At 40.5% G+C, this 19,339-nt stretch overlaps 1 protein-coding gene across 6 annotated transcripts in view; it reads right to left on the bottom strand.

Annotated features, from left to right (window-relative positions):
• Positions 1–19,339, bottom strand: part of RIC3 (RIC3 acetylcholine receptor chaperone) — a 66,228-nt gene that overhangs the window by 15,635 nt on the left and 31,254 nt on the right. For 5 of the 6 annotated variants that reach the window (XM_032853396.1, XM_032853393.1, XM_032853394.1 and 2 more), the window contains exons 2-4: positions 15,305–15,531; positions 13,908–13,983; positions 11,062–11,155 (exon numbers count right to left, since the gene is read on the bottom strand). In XM_032853396.1, the coding sequence (XP_032709287.1) occupies positions 11,062–11,155; positions 13,908–13,983; positions 15,305–15,531 (397 nt within the window). Of the gene's footprint in view, positions 1–11,061; positions 11,156–13,907; positions 14,046–15,304; positions 15,532–19,339 lie in introns of those variants that run through there. The other variant, XM_032853395.1, reaches the window with a different exon arrangement.

A 19,339-nucleotide genomic window follows, 5' to 3' on the forward strand; every position in this document is an offset into this window, starting at 1 on the left:
GAAGCAGAAACAGGCCAGTGAAGCTTTCTCAGAAAATTCTAAATAAAAGCATCCTCTTTTACCTCTGAACAAGCATATTCCTATTGTCCATATCATGCATTAAGTAATTAATCATGGTCTGCCTCACAGCTTCTGAATTTATATAATGACTGTTTTCATAGATTCCTCATTGTCTCAGTTTCGTCTGATGGTCCTGGAGGATGCTGGTAAGTTCAGGACAGTACAGGCACTGTGCCATGAACAATGCAAGCACTAATAAGTATGTGTCAGTTTAATTGGTCCCCATTTCCTTACCACCTGTTTTCTCCCACCTCTCTGAAATCTGGCTTCTACTCCATCATTATACCAAAATTTGTGACAATCATCAATAACACTTTACTCTCAAGTCCAAGAATCTTTTTTTTTTTTTTTTTTTACATCTTATTCTTCTTGACTTCTCTGTACTGTGGGCCATCGTCTCCTTGAAATGTTATCTTCCCTTGGCTATTGGGACCTCTGTTTTCCTCCCACTTTAACTATTCCTTGGACCTCTCATCCTGGCTCACTTACCCCCATTCACCTCCTAAATACATGGATTTTCTGAAGGCTCAAACCTTGGGCTCTCACTTGTCCATTCTTACAGTCATGCCCTCAGGAAGCAGACCCAGTGTCACAAATTAAACCAATGCCTCTACATAGATGAAACCCACACTCTACCTCTAATCCTGACTTATCACATGAAAACCAGTCTCAAAACTCCAGTGATCTAGGCCTTTCCACTTAGAAGCCTTGCTATTAATGAAGTTAATCTTAAATTCACTCTTCAAAACCGGGGCTTAGTTGGCCCAGGATGAGGAACAGCTGCATGAGCAGCCAGGTTTGGAGAGGCTGGATAGAGCAGATTTCAAGATGCTAGAAAAATAGAAGGTCAAGTTAGAAGATACTTGATCAGACTTTGAATATTATAAACCCAGAGGAATCATCAAGTTCTGAATCTAAAAGTAAAGCAGAGAATGAAAGTTTCTTACAACACCATTCATGATTAGAACAGAATTCAGACCAGCAAAAGATTGCAAGCAACTGCCACACAGTATGATGTACCTCAAGAATTTGATCTCATCTCTCCCCATGGCCCTTACTTACCTCCAGCCAAATGACTTCCAAACTTTTGTCCTTGGTCCTGACCTCAATATCCAAACTTCCTATTCTTGTTCCACAACATACATAGATGTTCTGATCGCACCTCAACCATATTCAAAGCTGAACTCAAAGCCAATCCCTATACCAAAGTCCTGTTTTCTTTCTCCTCTTCTATGTTTTTATGTTGGCTGATATCATCATTTTCCTGGTCATCTGGACCACAAATCTCCAACTCCTCTTTATCTCTTTCTTCTCTTTCATTGCTATTACCTAGTTTTCCTTTTGGGGAACCAACCCCTCTTTTGCTCATAGTGCAAAGGTTAGAGTGATGTTATCCATTCCCTTACCTCTCCTTCAACAGGGGCCATGTGGCCCACAGCCAATCATCACACTCAATCCCTTGCTGCAGTGACTGATTCAGTGATACACACAGGACCCAAGTTGGACCAGTTGTACTTTCTCCTAAAACTGAGTGTTAAATGCAATGAAGCCAGATCTGAAAACCTGTCATGTTAATTCATTCTGACAGCAGACCTTGAAGAACCTGTCCATTTGTTTCTGTCCTCTAACTCCCCAGAGCTTCTCTGGGTCCCCCTCTTTCTGAAACCTGGATTTTCAGCTATTCCTTTGATACTGTGAGCTAAGCCATACTTTTCTAATAAATTCTGTCACCTTCTCCAAATTTTTGCTACCCAGAGTTGGCTATTTGCTACCAAGGATTCCTGAAAAGAGCCTGTAATTTTCAAAGAACGATTTATTCATTTATCTAAGTAATCTCTACACCTGACATGGGGCTCAAACTCAAAACCCCGAGATCAAGAGTTACATGTTCTTCTTACTGAGCCAGCCAGGTGCCTTCAGCATGAATTTTTTTTTTTAATTTTATTTATTTAAGAGTGAGCGTGAGAGAGAGAAAAAGAGAGAGAGAGAGAGAGAGAATGAATGGGCAGGAAGGGCAGAAAGAGTGGGAGAAGCAGACTTCCTGCTGAGCAGGGAGCCTGATGCAGGACTCAATCCCAAGACCCTGGAATCACGACCTGAGCCAAAGGCAGATGCCTCACTGACTGAGCTACTCAGGCACCCAACAGTCTGCGACTTTTTTTTCCTCCCTTTTGTCAAGTCCCCTTGATTTGCTGGAGCTTTTCCCATACCTTCTAGCATATAGCTACTCTACCTATCACTAGAAGAGTTACTTTTCTAAAGTACAGCAGATCACATTTCTCCTCAAAAGCCTTTATAGGCATTCCACTATAAAGACAATGAATTTCAAACTTCTCAGCCTACCATCCAGGGCCTTCCAGTCTGGGCCCAGTTTACTTTTCTAGCTTTTTCTCCCCTTATCTCCTACCCATTTACTCCAGCTCTGATATGCTCTTCTCCAGTTACTCAGGACTACATACTGTTCCAAAAACAGGTCTTGACTTCTCATCTTGTTTGCTGTTTGTGCTACTACCCTCTCCTCTGAAATGTCCCCCCACCCCAAACTTTGCCTGAGGAGATCACTTCATCCTGCAAGGCTTATCCAAATTCCTCCTTTTCCACAGAGCTTCTATGGTAGACAGAATCATGTTCCCTTCCCCACTCCCCAAGAAAGTCCACATCCTAATCCTTGGAACCAATAATGATGTTACTTTATATAAAAGGGGACTTACAGCTATAGATAGATTTAAGGTTGCAGATCAGCTGGCCCTAAAATAGACATTATCCTAGATCATCTGTGAGAGCACATGTAATTATAAGGGTCCTTAAAGATGGAAGACAGAGGCAGAAAAGGTCAGAGTAATAGATGTAAGAAGGTTGCAACCCACTGCTACAGGCCTTGAAGATGGAGCAAAGGGTCCACTGAGCCAAGGAATGTGGGCAGCTTCTAAAACCTGAAAAAGGCAAGGAAATGGATTTTCCCCTGGAGCCTCCAGAAGGAAATGCCATCCTGCCACCTTGATTTTAGCCCAGTGTAGGACATCTAACAGGTCTGTGAGATGAAAACGGTGTTATTTTAAAGCATTAGGTTCGTGGGCATTTGTTATAGCGGCCACAGAAAACTAATGCCAACCCTGGAGTACACTTACTCTGACCTACAGCTCCTTACAGAGAAAATACCTGCCATTGACAACCACAGAAGGCTGCAAAGAGCAAATCAAACTAGGTGCCAGAGAAGGTATTATTGCTGAGACAGCCTGCTTTACTTGAAGTACTTTCTTCAGATTTACCTCATTCATTCTTTAACAGACTAAATAATTTTATAATCATCTCAAATCAGAAAAAAATTTCAAAATAACACACAATATTAATTTATAATAAAAATGCTCAGTAAACAAAAAATAAAAAGGAGCTTACTCAACTTGATAAAGGACATCTACAAAAATCATACAGTTATAGGATGCCCAGGTGGCTCAGTTGGTTAAGTCCCTGCCTTTGGCTCGGGCCATAATCCCAGGGTCCTAGGATCGAGTCCCACATCGGGCTCCTTGCTCTGCAGGGAGCCTGGTTCTCTCTCCTCCTCTGCCTGCTTGTGCATGCTCTCTCTCTATCTCTCTCTCTGATGAATAAATAAATAAAATCTAAAAAAAAAAAAAATCCTACAGCTAATATCCTACCTCATTCATTCTATTCTTTCAACATGTTCTGACACAGTCAGTGCACCAGCACCAGGAATACAAGTTTGAACATGAAAATTTCCTATCTTCAAAAAGATTACAGGGCACTAGGGAACACAGAAAAGTTAACAGAAGATCAGAAAGTAATAGGATGCTTACAATATTCAGCCAGCCTAGGTGGCATGGAAGCACATCAGAGGAACACCTAGCTGAGTTTGAGGTTCAGGATAGGGTGCTAAGAAAAAATGATGTCTAAGTTGAGACCTATAAGAAAGAGTTAAAATAAGGGCATGTGGGATGGGAGTCGGGGAGACAGTCAAAAAAGGAAAAAAGTATCTGCAAAGTGCTGGAAGCAAAAGAAGATGGGTATTTTAGAGGAAAAGCAAGTAGTCAGTGTGGCTGGAGCACAGAGAGAGTGATAGAGGAAGATAAAGCAACAAAGGGCCATGGATGTAGGGCCATCTAGGATGATATGGCCATGTAGGGACATGTCACCCAAGACCATTTAAGCCAAGTTAAAGATTCTATTCTTTACTAAGAGCAACAGGGACCTGTTAAAGGGTTAAAACAAAAAAACATAATCCATTTGTTTGGAAGAGAAAGTGAATTGAAGAGAAGCAAAATTAGAGAAAAGAAAACCACATGAGCCACCACATGATACAGGCTTGTCCTATATCAAAAGTAAAGGCCTCAGGGCAATATCCTTGATGAACAAAGATGCAAAAATCCTCAACAAAATATAGCAAATTGAATCCAACCATATGCTAAAAGGATCATTCACTATGATCAAGCGGGATTTATTCCAGGATGCAAGGGGCTCAACAGCCACAAAAACAAGATAAATCACCTTAACAAAACAAAGAATAAAATCTGATCATCTCAATAGATGCAAAAAAACATTTGACAAAATTCAACATCTATTCATGATAAAGTCTCAACAGTGAGCTTAGAGGGAACATACCTCAATATAATAAAGGTTATAAGATGAACCCACAGCAAACATCAAGCTGGAAGCTTTTCCTCTAAGATCAGGAATAAGATAAGAATGGTCACTCTTGCCTGTTTGTTCAACATGGTACTGAAGTCTTAATCTCAGCAATCAGATAAAAAATAAATAAAAGGTATCCAGACTGGTAAGGAACAAGTAAAACTGTTCCTATTTGCAGATGACATGATACTATAGATGGAAAACCCTAGAGACTCTACCAAAAAACTATTCCACCTAATAAATGAATTCAGTAAAGCTGCAGATACAAAACTAGTATATAGAAATCTATTTTATAGAAACCTGCATTTTATATACTAATAATGAAGTAGCAGAAAGAAAAATGAAAACAATCCCATTTACAACTGCACCAAAAAGAATACTTAAGAATAAATGTAACCAAGAAGTGAGTGTGAACAAGACTAATGCCATCTTGCACAAATCCACCATGATGACCACTCTGTGACCTGAGACCTTCTTTGGTATAGCACTGCCCCCTAACACATCCTCTTTATTTGACCACACCCTTAGGTACACCCTTGAGGTATAAGGTCCTTGATATTCTCTGGAGATACGACTGTGATCCTAAAACATTTCCTCCCAGGTTTCCCAGCATATACTCCCCAATCTCTAAGGCTATAAAAGCAGGGCTTATGGTAGGTGGGACTGTGGAGATCTACTGGTACTGCAGCCACCCACAACACACTTCTGCTCATAACTCCCTTTAATAAACCCATTTGTTATCAAACTGGATTCTTCAGCTTTTTTCTTCCATCTTATGGCTCCTTAGGCCTTTGGAGATCATTTTGCATATGCCTCCCTTCCATAGAGCAAGGTTAAAGACCTATACTCTGAAAACTAAGACATCAGTGAAAGAAATTAAAGACAACACAAACAAATGGAAAGATATACCACATTTACGGATGGAAGAATAACCTCAAACTCAGCTAGGTGTTCCTCTATACTACCCAAAGCTATCTACAGATTCAATGCAATGTCCATCAAGACACCAACAGCATTTTTCACAGAACTACAACAAATATGTATGGAACCACAGAACACCCTGAAAAACCAAAGCAATCTTGAGAAGAAAGAACAAAGCTGGAGGTATCACAACCCCAGATTTCGAGATAAACTACAAAGTTGTAGTTATCACTTTGGTACAGTAAGGTACTGGCACAAAAATAGATGTAGATCAATGGACTAGGATAGAGAGCCCAGAAATAAACCCACACCTACAACAAAGGAGGCAAGAATACACAACAGAGAAAAGACGGTCTTCTCAATAAATGATATTGGGAAAACTGGAAAGCTACATGCAAAAGAATACAACTGAACCACTTTCTTACAACATACACAAAAATAAACTCAAAATAGATTAAAGACCTAAATGTGATACCTAAAACTGTAAACTCCTAGAAGAAAACATAGGAGAGTGGCTCAGTCAGTTAAGCTACTGCCTTTGGCTTGGGTCATGATCCCAGAGTCCAGGGATTGAGTCCCTCATTGGGCTCCTTGCTCAGCAGGGAGCCTGCTTCTCTCTCTGCCTCTGTCTGCGTTGGCTCGCTCTCTCTTTCTCTCTCTCTCTGAGAAATAAATAAATAAAATCTTTAAAAAAATAAAAGGAAAACATAGGAAATAATTGCTTTGAAATCAGCCTTAGTGACATTATTCTAGATAGGTCTCCTTAGGCAAGGAAAACAAAAGTAAAAACAAATTATTGGGACTATACTGAAATAGTTTTTGCACAGTGAAGGAAATCATCAAAAAAACTAAAAGGCAACCTACTGGATGGGAGAAGTAATTTATAAATGAAATTTCTGATAAGGGGTTAATATCCAAAATATATAAAGAACTTTTACAACTCAACACCAAACTGCCCCCCCAACCAATAATCCAGTTAAAAATAGGCAGAGGACCTAAACAGATATTTTTCCAAAGAAGACATACAGATGGCCAACAGATGTATGAAAAGATGCTCAACATCACTAATTGGGGAAATACAAACCAAAACCGTAAGATATCACCTCACACTTGTCAGAATGGCTAGAATCAAAAAGATAAGAAATTACGAGTGCTGGTGAGGATACAAAGAAAAAGGAACTGTTCCTTGTATGCTGTTGGTGGGAATGTAAATTGTTGCAGCCACTGTGTAACACAGTATGGAGGTTCCTCAAAAAAGTAAAAATAGAAATACTATATGATTGTAATTCTACTACAGGCATTTACCCAAAGAAAACAGCAACACTAATTCAGAAACTATGCACCCCTGTGTTTATTGCAGCATTATTTACAATAGCCAAGACATGGAAGCAACCCAAGTGTCGATCAGTGGGATGGATGGATAAAAAGGATGTGAGTATATATATATACATATATATACTCATGCTATATACTATAAATATATATATAATTATATATAACACATACACATATATATACACAAATAGACACAATGGAATGCTATTACTAACCCATAAAAAAAGAATGAGATCTTGTCATTCACAACATGGATGGACCCAGAGGATATTATGCTAAGTGAAATAAGTCAGACAGAGAAAGAGAAGTCAGAGAGAAAGACAGAGAAAGACAAATATCAAAATACCTTATCACTTATATGTGGAAATAAAAAAAAAACAAACCCCACAGAAATAGACTCAAATCTAGAGAACAAACTGGTGATTGTTGGTGGGAGGGAATGGGTGAAGTAGGTAAAGGACACTATTAAGAGGTACGAATTTCAGGTATAAAATAAATAAGTCATGTAGATGAAAAGTACCACATAAAGAATATAGTCCATGATACTGTAATAATGTATGGTGACGGATGGTAACTACACTTATTATGGTGAGCATTATGTAATGTATAAACTAACAGAACACTGTATGTCAACTATATTAAAAAAAAAAAAAAGCATTCATTCACTTACTTGCTCATTTTTCCATTTCAACTAACACTTTTTTAGAGCCTACTGTTGACCTGTGCTAGGCTCTGGGACTAACAGATAATCTCTGCCTTAGCAGAGCTTAGAGTCTTTTGCAGGGAGACAGATTTATTAATTTGAAAGAAATGACAAGACAGGATGACTGAAGGGATATAGGAAGTGAAGGAACAGGTAAATCAAGGATAATACTGATTTCTTCTCTGGAGGATTAAGTAGATGGTGAAGCCATTTTCAGAGATGTATATTAAAGGTGGAGTAGAGTCAGCTAGGGATAGATGAGGATTCTCATTTTATACGTTCATTCATTCAAAAGATGTTTATTAACTGAAGAAGGGCAGATAATCTATGAGACATGTTCAGTAGGACCCTGAATACAGAAGTCAGGAAATGAAGAGACGATCTTAACAAAGAATGCCATGATTACCTCTTCTACTATAATACACGTTCAAATGCTTATTTCAAAAGTTAGTATCTATCCTTTTTCAACAATTAGGATTTCCTTAGTATCTACTATGTGAACACAATGAACGAAACAGATTAAGTCTGTCCTCCATAAGTTTACATCCCAGCAGTCCATGCCCTAAATCTACAGCACTACACATGTCCTCAGCATGCCTGCTATGGCTGTCTTCTGCCCCAGGCTTTACCCTCACTGCTACTTCAGGCCACACCATGCTTCCAGGAGGTGAAGGATTACAACCAGACATGCTGCTCCAGAAAGGAAATGTTGCTGATCCTAAGGACAGAAGTAAGGACACCTTGATTCTGATCCTTTCCTTAGTCTTTATGTCCTTGGGATGTATACTGTGCTTAGTATCAGGCATAACATGATACAACACGAACCTTCCACAAGGCTTAAACACATGCACAGACATATCACTCACAGGTAAAAGTTGTCTAAAAGCTTTATTAGATAATATTAAAAACCTTCCCCATATTTTGATTCTTACATAAGCATTGAGATGAAGTTTCAGAAACTGTGTATTTCTGGAATTTTAAGAAAATCTTACAATTATGGAATTGACATTCTATAAAAGGAGTTCAAAGGCGTAAATGAACATGTCTTCTGTGTCTTAAATCCTCTCCTAGACTCCTAGAGCCTGGAAATGTATTCAATTTTGATCTGATGGAAAAATACTGGGGTATTTGGGGGCTCTTCTAATAATCATAAAAACACAGACTTGTAGAAGAACAAATGCCACAACACTAAGGTTAAAGGATAGAAATATAAAAAGGAGAATAATGTAAAACATGGGGCTACCAGGACCTTTCAGCTTGGAGGTGAAGTCTCATAGGGCCTACCTGTAAGGATACAAGGTATTGGATTAGGAATGACAGGGAGAAAGTCACGTTTTTAGGACTGGAAGATTACAGATTTGGGAAAGGGAGCCACAAGCTATGCTCTCTGTAGTGGAGGGAGCTGATCCCTAGCTCCTCAGAAGTATGGCTGAAAATGTTTTACACAATCATTGCCATGTGGCAGGCTGGAATTAATAGGTTCTCAAGGAGTCTACACCTTAGCATCCCACCAGGAGTAAACGTTCTGAGCTAGGACCTGTGGCCTGAAAAATAATGAGATGGCACAACTCCAGCTTCAGGGTGGGGACAACTCCTCTGCCTTACAGAGAGGTAACCCTAGCACAAAGCAGAAAGTAGTCAGGGTCACGGTACTGCATTGCTGGCTTGGGCAATGCACAGATGGTATATACAGGTGGTAAGGTTGAGCTATGTGATTTGAGCTAAGGGAGTATGAACAGCAGTAATAGTGAGAAAATACCTTCCTCTGGCTTTTTTTTTTTTTTTTAAGATTTTATTTATTTATTTGACAGACAGAGATCACAAGTAGGCAGAGAGGCAAGCAGAGAGAGAGAGAGAGGAGGAGGAAGCAGGCTCCCTGCGGAGCAGAGAGCCAGATGCAGGACTCGATCCCAGGACCCTGAGATCATGACCTGAGCCAAAGGCAGAGGCTTACTTAACCCACTGAGCCACCCAGGCGCCCTTCCTCTGGCTTCTTACTCCAAGGCCCAGTTGTTCAGTCTCCCACGTGGGAGGCCCTGCCCACAGGTTTCCATCTATGGTTTTCATGACCCTTAGGTATAGCATGTGTCTTCAAATGAACCAGAGCCAGGGTAGAGATACTTTTTGAGAGGCAAGGGTCCATAAAAAGCTGGTAGTTCCCCACCTAGACTTGAGTAGTACAGGGTAAGGGCAGAAAAGATCATAAAAGTATTGTTGCGCAAATTGGTTTCGTCACTCCTACAAAAACTCTGACATTAGATAATGTATATGAAGTGCTTCACTCCGAGCTGGGTTCTTAGTAAGTTCTCAGTAAGTATGAAATTTTACTACACACTCACTGAAGTATACTTGTGTGTACCTATGTACACATTCCTCTACCACTCTGGCAAAAAGTCTGCACAGTCACTCTGCTTTCTGGACCAAAAGGTGGTCAAGGCTCCTGGGTGCAGATAGGCAAGGTTTAGCTGCATAAATGTCATTTCAGCAGCATTGTAGACAGACATTGTAGAAAAAGCCAAGCCAGGGAGCTGCAACCTGAAGATGTTCACTCTTGCCTTATCTAGCCAAAGATGCACAAGGCTGGGGCCAAGGAGCTGAGAAAAGGATACAGGGCACAGTACCACCAAGATGGCAAACAGAAGAGGCCATGGTAGAGCAGTTTTCTGGAGCAAAGACTCCACCGTGAGCCCACAGAGCTGCGTGAGAAACATTTTAGCACATAAGATTTTGCCATTACCTCCCAGCTCTTCCTCCATCCTTGTCAGAGGCCTAGTGGAGACTAAATCCCTCTTTGTTCTCAATCTCACATTCTGGCTTTTCCTCCCTGGCCTTCCCACATCCATATTTTCTTCCTTTTTGCCTACTTTCCCAGCCTCCTGAAGCCACCTTTTCAGATCCTCACCCAGCCCTGTCACAGGAGGGCTGTCTCCCATGTGGGGCATCCTAAAGGGCCAGCCGGACTCCTGACACCTACCTGACATGTCTAATCCAATTCTGGCATAGTCAACACAAAATACAAATGCCTAATCTGATCATATTTGCCCTCTTCTTTTTGTCTCAAGCAGATTTAAAAAGGCATAATTTTAGGTAAAATCAGATTATTAGACAGCTATGAAATCATCTTCATTAGAACCTGGTTATTTCACCTTGCAGAACTGCTCATAAACCTCTCCTCACAGTGATATGCATAACACTGAACAAAGACTCTTGAAAGCTGAGACTCTTGAAAGCATATGGTATGAAATGGAAATGCTTAGTGAGAAATAATATGTAAATGACAAGTAAGTTGACAATTCTATAAAATGGAAGTAAGTGCTTCAGAAATCAAAGAAAAGCAAAATTTTTAATGGATTCTCTAAATGAGTAATAGTCTTGAGTCCGGTTATATGAAAACCTACCTTTCACCATTAGGTCCCACTCTGTTGATTAATTTTTCCATGGCTTCCTCTGTCTCCTTCAGTTTTTCTTGCAGGTGAACAAGCTCAAAATTGGCTGAAAAACAAGTATCAGTCTAAGAACCATCATACACACCTCCAAAAGCTCTTTTCTGAAACTGGCTGGCTGGGATGCCCTGTGATAATTCCAGCTGGTTCAGAGATTCAGAGAAGAGACTCTGAATCTCTCCAGCTGATCCAATCAGGACACAAAGGGTACCAAGGAGTGAGCACTGAGATCTTAAGGATACATGTGTAGGGAATAATGAACAAATCACTCTTCTTACACACAGAAATACAGCAGGACCAGCTAAAGAAAATACATGAGAAAAACAAAACAAAACAAACCTCAACATGGTCACCCAAGAGAAAAAGAAGATAGACCTATCCTTTCCAATCCAAATGATGCTTGAGGGTAAAAGTACCGAACCTGCAAGGTACTTTAGAAAAGGAGTTAAGACCCTGAGACTAGCATTCGTTCACCTGTGTTTGAAAACATCTGGAAGATCACAGTCTCAATGCTGCATTTCTTCAATAGGGGACAAATCTTGAACTAGGGTTGAAGCCTCCCTGCCCAAGGTTTCCTACCCTTGTCATTTGGGGTGAAGTGGTGTAACCCTCGCCCCCAGATTCTCAAGAAAGATCAACAGATCAACAGAGATCACATTGATCTACTGACATTAACACTAAGACCCTAAAAGTAGAGCAGAAAAAAAATAGATCGATTAGTACATGAAATGAACTTAAAGGCAGCAGGAAAACAAAATGCTATTTATTATGCAGATAATCCAGTTTTTCTTCACTGCAAAATATTGTATTAAAATATTGTATTGTCTTTTAATACTTCTAGAACAAATTCTTATGCTTGCAGTTACCATCTGCAAAGTGTCTAGAGGACTATGCCACATAAATGCTTAGGTTATTTTTATTTTCTGCATGATTCAAAACAGAAGGATAAGCAGATATAACTGCTACATTATAAAACAGTTATTCTTAGGAATTTTTAATTCTGTTTCCAATGCATTATGTGACTGGATACAGAATTTGCTATTTTTTTTTTAAAGATTTTATTTATTTATTTGACAGAGAGAGAAATCACAAGTAGGTAGAGAGGCAGGCAGAGAGAGAGGGGGAAGCAGGCTCCCTGCTGAGTGGAGAACCTGATTCAGGGTTCTATCCCAGGACCCTGAGATCAGGACCTGAGCTCAACCCACTGAGCCACCCAGGCATCCCCAGAATTTGCTATTCTTTGACAGAATCCAAAAATCTCTTAATAATTATTTTACCAATGCATTTACCATCACTGCTGGTTTGATGTTATCTCAATTAAGAACAAAAGAACTTTCTTAGAGGATTTCTTGAATATTTCATAGGATTTCTAAAAAGGATGCAGACTGTGACTGGGGTATCTGCTTCCACAGAGAATCTGGAGTAAATCCAAAAAGCAGTTATGGCTGAGGAAAGATCCTTCAGCGGCTCAGCTTCACTTCATTTTGCTGCTGTCTCTCTTTTAAAAACTTCTGAAGAGGCTTCATTATCCACAGGATAAGGCGATTTGGCCTCCAAGGCCTTCAACAACATGGCTTAACCTACCTATTCCTCAAGGCCTTCTTTCCCACAGCCGTCCTACGTCAGGCTGTGTCTTCCTCAAGCCATCCTGTCTATCAGACAGGACCCAGCTCCAGGTCACTTCCCATAAGGCTTTCCCCAAGTCCCTTTTTAGATAGTAAACTTTACACGAGTCATTTTTCATCCCAGACTATGAATTCTTAGGGGGAAGAGCCATGCCATATACATTTAATTTCCCCCAGAAAGCGTAGAATATTCTACTTGGCCAGTAAATATTTGATGAACATGTTTTATGAGTCAGAAGTATTATTTTTTTTAATTATTAAAAAAAAATTTTATAAACATATAATGTATTATTAGCCCCAGGGGTACAGGTCTGTGAATCGCCAGGTTTACACACTTCACAGCACTCACCATAGCACACACCCTCCCTAATGTCCATAACCCTCCACCCTCTCCCTCCCCCACTCCCCCCCCAACCCTCAGTTTGTTTTGTGAGATTAAGAGTCTCATGGTTTGTTTCCCTCCCAATCCCATCTCATTTAATTTATTCTTTTCCTACTCCCCCAACCCCCCACGTTGCATCTCCACTTCCTCATATCAGGGAGATCCTATGATAGTAGTCTTTCTCCGATTCATAAGTCAGAAGTATTAAACCCAGTCCCTAGATCTAATAAGTGGTTTTGGCAAGGACTTGATCTCTCTCCCTTTAGTTTTCTTGTGAAATAAAGGTATCTGCTACAAATATTCTGAAGTCTGGAAATGAGATATAACTCCAAATGTGAAATATTAATTTGCTAACATATAAAAAAGAAAACAGACAGTTTTGTACTTTTTGTAACTCTCTCTTAAAAGCCAACATCAGTTTGGAAACTTGAGAATTCCCGGAGCTTAGGTAAAAATGGCATCAGATTAATTTGGAGCAATTTCTGAGATGTGCTTTTTTTTTTTTTTTTAAAGATTTTATTTATTTATTTGACAGACAGAGATCACAAGTAGGCAGAGAGGCAGGCAGAGAGAGAGGGGAAAGCAGGCTCCCCGCCGAGCAGAGAGCCGGACGCGGGGCTCGATCCCAGGACCCTGGGACCATGACCTGAGCCGAATGCAGAGGCTTTAACCCACTGAGCCACCCAGGCGCCCCTGAGATGTGCTTTTTAAGACATATCCAGACTGTCCCTCTGACTGTATGATGGTGGTGCAACTCAATAAGACTTGTGCATATACTGAGAAGAAGCACTTACTAATTGTCCTGTGGGTGTTTCCAGCTGTGGCAGTAGAGCATTTCTGATCCTCTGCAGTAGATTTCCCCTTTGAAAGCTGGGAATTGAAGGAGGTATAGCACATCAACAGCAGCTCAGAACCTCAAAGTCATGGAACCCCTCATATTAAATGAAAAAAGAAAAAAAAGGTTGGGAGACAAAAATTAAGTCAGAAATCAAATCAAGTATCAATATCAGAGAAACATTTCAAAGAAAGAAAAAAAAAAAAAAGAGGCGAGAAAGAACCAATAGAAGGTTCCCAGGAAGGGTGCTTGGGTGGCTCAGTTAATTAAATGTCTGCCTTCAGCTCAGGTCATGATCTCAGGGTCCTGGGATGGAGCCCCACATCTGGCTCACTGCTCAGCAGGGAGTCTCCTTCTCCCTCTCTCTCTGCCCCTCCCTCCACTCCTGCTCTCTTCTCCTTCAAATTAAAAAAAAAAAAAAAAAAAAAGAAAGAAAGAAAGAAAAGAAAGTTCCCAAGAAGTGAAAAACCATCAAGGCACAAGAACAAAAATCAATCAATCAATCAATCAGTCTCTTTCCAGGTCATCTGCCTTGCCTACACTCATCTAAAAAAGGGGATGTGCAACCCCTAAGGCTGTTCTTACAGAGGCAACTCAGGGCCCCTGCAGAGTTCCTGGGCAAGAAGGACTTGCTTCTTATTCTGTTAAAAGGGCAGTGTATATTTAAGATTTCCAAAATGGATGCACAATGTGACTTCTGCTCTACTTCATGGTGTCTAGGCCCATAGCTTGCTGAAGTCTGCCTGGAGATGGAACTTAATTGGGAGTCAGCTTTTAAAGGACCCAATGCATATCTCCCCAAAGTTGGGAGACATCAGGCTTAGTTTCAGGATTGGCAGTTTTGTTTCGGAATTACTACAGTGGATATTAAAAACAGCACCTCACACTCCTGGACTGGGAAAGGAGGACAAAGTGGTGTTGGTAATGGTCATTATGTGGCCTCACAGTGGCTACTTGGAAATCACTGTGCCAAACCTAAAGTTAAAATATCTTTGTGCCTTTTCAGCTTGCAAAGACATCCAGTAAAAACAAAAAAACAAACAAAAAAAGCCCACCAAAAAACTGGGGTGAGAGGGAGCTTCGACCTTTATTGCTATTTATTGACCCAGGCATAAGTCCTGATTCTGCATTTCTAGTTGTGAATTCTTGGGCAAACCCTTTAAGCTCTGACCGAAGATCTTCTCTTCTATAAAACAGAGAACAGTTATCCTAAGTATCTCATAAAGAGGAGGCAAGGTTTAAAGATGATTTGAATAAAGGTTATGAACTATAAAGAGTTTTAATGCCAACAATGATTTTTATTATGACACTAAATTTTTTTTATTGATATAATATGATCGAGATGATTCCACTTACCTTAAATAGAATATACAGTATGTATAAAAAAATCCCAAAACCATAGATTGGAATAATCTGTCCCATCAGGCCTCTTCCACTTCCTCCTCCTCCAGTGCCTCCACCTGATCCTTTGGCCTTTGCAAATGCCTCTGCAAGGTGAGACCTCTGGAAACGAACACCAGGTGTCTGGCCATCTGTGGGTGGCTGGTGATGATGCATCATAGGTGGAAATCGACCCAACTTTCCTGAAAGAAATAATCAATATTTATTTATTATTTTTTTAATTTTTATTTTTTAAAGATTTTATTTATTTATTTGACAGAGATCACAAGTAGACAGAGAGGCAGGCAGAGAGAGAGAGAGGAGGAAGGTGGCCCCCCACTGAGCAGGGAGCCCAATGCGGGGCTCAATCCCAGGACCCTGGGATCATGACCCTAGCCGAAGGCAGAGGCTTTAACCCACTGAGCTACCCAGGCACCCCTCTACTATTTTAAATATAGCTCTTATGAAAACACCTCATGTACTGAGGCATAACTCAAACAAGTTAAGAAAAAACAGGAACTTGATTCTAAGGATACAGAGGTATCATACAGATAACAAATATGATGTGGCAATCTCTAGCTGTTTGCCAAACCCATTTTCTCTTCCTTTTAGGTCCACAGATTGATAACATTTTTCAGCTTCCTATGCAGTTAAATGTAGCCACGCAACGGAGTGCCAGCCAGAGGAATGGGAGTGATATGTGCTGATGCAAGGCCTGGCCTATAAAACTTCCCATGTATTAAACTCCACATTCATTTGCCATCTGCAGGCTTCATGCTGATCTAGGAAGACCTCTGAAGTCATGTGATGAAATGGCAGGGCCTCCATCAATCTAGGTTACTGAATAACTGTGTGGCAAGAGCCCTCCAATGCTGCCACCCACCAACTTAGAACCATCTGGATCTTCATGTGAGTGATAAGTAAACTATTATTGTGTTAGGGCCATTATACACTTTGGAGTCTGTTATAGCAGTTAGCCACCCCTAACTACTACAGAAAAGGAAGTGCAATCTGGTCTCAAAAGAGAAAAGAACCAAAACTGGGAAGCCATCAGGATCCAGGACAGCTACTCTCACAATCTACTGCCATCTCCCTCTCCATGGGGCCATAGGCTTTTTCCTGTGCAGATCTTCTTTATTCTCCCTTCTGGCAGACAATTTCTCCAGCTTCTTTGTGAACATGGAGGGAAATGGGCACTCAAAACCCTTCAGTTTACATGTCCTTCAAGACTCCAAGTTCCTTGGAGGAAGATTTTGATTACTCTGCCTGGGGAGGTATGCATTCCTTTCCAGTCAGCTATTGCTGGGGAGAGAGGAGTCATGTAGCACAAACAGGGTCACAGGGTTCTGTAAATGGAAGCACAGGGCTTAGAGAAAGAAGTGTGCATCAATTTTCTTTCATTTTTCCTCCATTGGGGCAGATGAACATTAACACCAACTACCAAGCCTCCTGAGAGCCATAGGTGAGAAAGGAAAGACTTTTCTTCAAAAGGCCATGTAAATAGGTTTGTGGAGGAAAAAATCACTGGGAGCTAACACTATAGAGCAGAAAACAGGAGAGAGAAGACAGATTTCATAAATCAGACTCCAAAAATACAAACTATATAGAGAAACACTGTTAGATTCGACTTCCACAAAATTAGATTTCTGTTCAATCTACCACAACAACTACACTACCACACTCTACTACACACTCAACAACTACTGCAATCTACTACAACAAACAAACCTTGTTTGTTGTGCCACAAACAGGGAAGGAGCGAGATGGCAGAGCAGTAGGAGTCCCAAATTTCCTCTGGTCCCAGGAATTCAGCTAGGTAGTTATCAAACCATTCTGAACAACTACTAACTCACAAGGAGATCGAAGAAATGAGCAGCAATTCTATGAACAGAAAAGCGACCACTTTCTGGAAGGTAGGATGTGTGGATAAGTGAATCCGAGGTGACATACGGGAAGACTGGGGGGGGCTCCATCACTCGGTTCCTGGCATGTAAAAGAGCAACTTAGCACAAAACCAGAGATTTTAGAAGTCTGCTCTGCTGAGGAACATTGCTCCAGTGGCTAAGCATGGGGTGGAATCCTTGCTGGCATAGTGTGGTCTCAGGACCCTCGGGGTGACAGAAAGACTGGGGGTGTCTGAGTGTGACAGAGCTCCCAGGTATTGGAGTGGGGAAGCCAGGTGCAAAGACAAAGTCAAGGTATGGGTTCTCAGCTTGGGGTTACCATAAACCATGATCTGAGTTACAGCTGGACCACTGCTTTTCGAGCAGGGACCCCACAAGTGGCAGATCCAGGGAGATCCTCCCTTTCCTCCATGGGTTGGAGCAGTGCGGGAGCATGCTGCAGAAATCTGCTGGGTTTGGAGACTCCAAACAGGGCTGTGTGCCAGAGACAGAAACACTCAGGCACAGGCCGAGTGAGCTTGGAATGTGGCTGGAGACCAGGAAGACAGGAGGGATTGACTGCCCTTCTCTGAGGGCTCCCTGAAGAGGGTGGCCCCGAGCTCTCAGCTCCTCTGGGACCGGAGATTGGGAAGCCACCATTTTTATTCTCGTCCTCCAAAGCTGTATGGAAAATTTTCAGGGAGCAAAAGCTACTGAGACTGCTTAGCCTGGCCCCTGGGAAGGGTGGTGCAATCCTACCTCGGGCAAAGACATTTGAGAATCACTGTAACAGTCCCCTCCTCCAGAAGATCAGCAAAAACATCCAGCCAAGATCAACTTTACCAATCAATGAGAACTGCAAAACTCCAGAGCTAGGGGAATACACACATAGCATTCACAGCTTTTTCCCATGATTCTTTAGTCTTTCAAAGTTTAATTTTTTTCAATTTATATTTTTCTTTTGTGTTTTTTAATTTTTCCTCTTTCCTATTTTAACCAACATCTTATCAATACCTTTTTAAAAAACTTTTTTTCATTTTTATAGTCATATTCTATCCCTTCTTTGTATTTAACCTTATTTTTTATATACATGTAAGTTTTTCTGTCTTCAAAATTTTGGGATACAGTTTCTTCTAAGAGACCAAAATATATCCTAAATCTAGTGTACAGCTTTGTTCTAGTCTCCCTCCTGTTTTTAAAATTTTTTTCAACCAACTTATCTAATCAATTCCTTTTTAAAAATCTTTTTTAAATTTTCACCTTTATAGTCATATTCCATCCCTCTATTGTACTTACCCTTATTTTTGAATATATGTTCTTCTTTCTTTAAAATTTTGGGAGGCAGTTTCTTCTAACAGACCAAAATACAACCAAAATCAAGTGTGTGGCTCTGTTCTGTTCACCAGCCTGATGATATATACATATTTTTTCCTTTTCTTTTATCCCCAGTTGCGGGTCTCTTCTGATTTGTTTCGTGTATATTTTTCTGGGGTCGTTGTAACCCTTTTAGCATTTTGTTCTCTCATTCATTTAGTCTTCTCTGGACAAAATGACAACGTGGAAAAACTCACCTCAAAAGAACAAGAGGCAGTACTGACTGCTAGGGACCTAATCAATATGGACATCAGAAAGATACGGAACTAGAGTTCAGAATGACAGTTATAAAGATCCTCGCTGGGCTTGGAAAAAAGCACAGAAGATACTAGAGAATCCCTTTCTGGAGAAATAAAACAACTAAAATCTAATCAAATTGAAATAAAAAGAAGCTATTAATGAGGTGCAATAAAAAATGGAGGCTCCTACTGCTAGGAAAAATGAGGCATAAGAGAGAATTAGTGATATAGAAGACCAAATGATGGAGAATAAAGAAGCTGAGAAAAAGAGAGATAAACCACTGGATCACGAGGGGAGAATTCATGAAGTAAGTGATACCATAAGATGAAACAATATTAGAATAATTGGGATCCCAGAAGAAGAAGAAAGGCGGGTGCAGAAGGTAAACTGGAGCAAATTATAGTGGAGAACTTCCTTAATTTGGGGAAGGAAACAGGCATCAAAATCTAGGAGGCACAGAGAACTCTCCTCAAAAATCAACAAAAATAGGTCAAAACCCCATCATCTAATAGTA

The sequence above is a fragment of the Lontra canadensis genome, unplaced genomic scaffold (genome assembly GCF_010015895.1).
Source record: "Lontra canadensis isolate GAN:19392208 unplaced genomic scaffold, GSC_riverotter_1.0 scaffold7, whole genome shotgun sequence".
NCBI lineage: Eukaryota > Metazoa > Chordata > Mammalia > Carnivora > Mustelidae > Lontra > Lontra canadensis.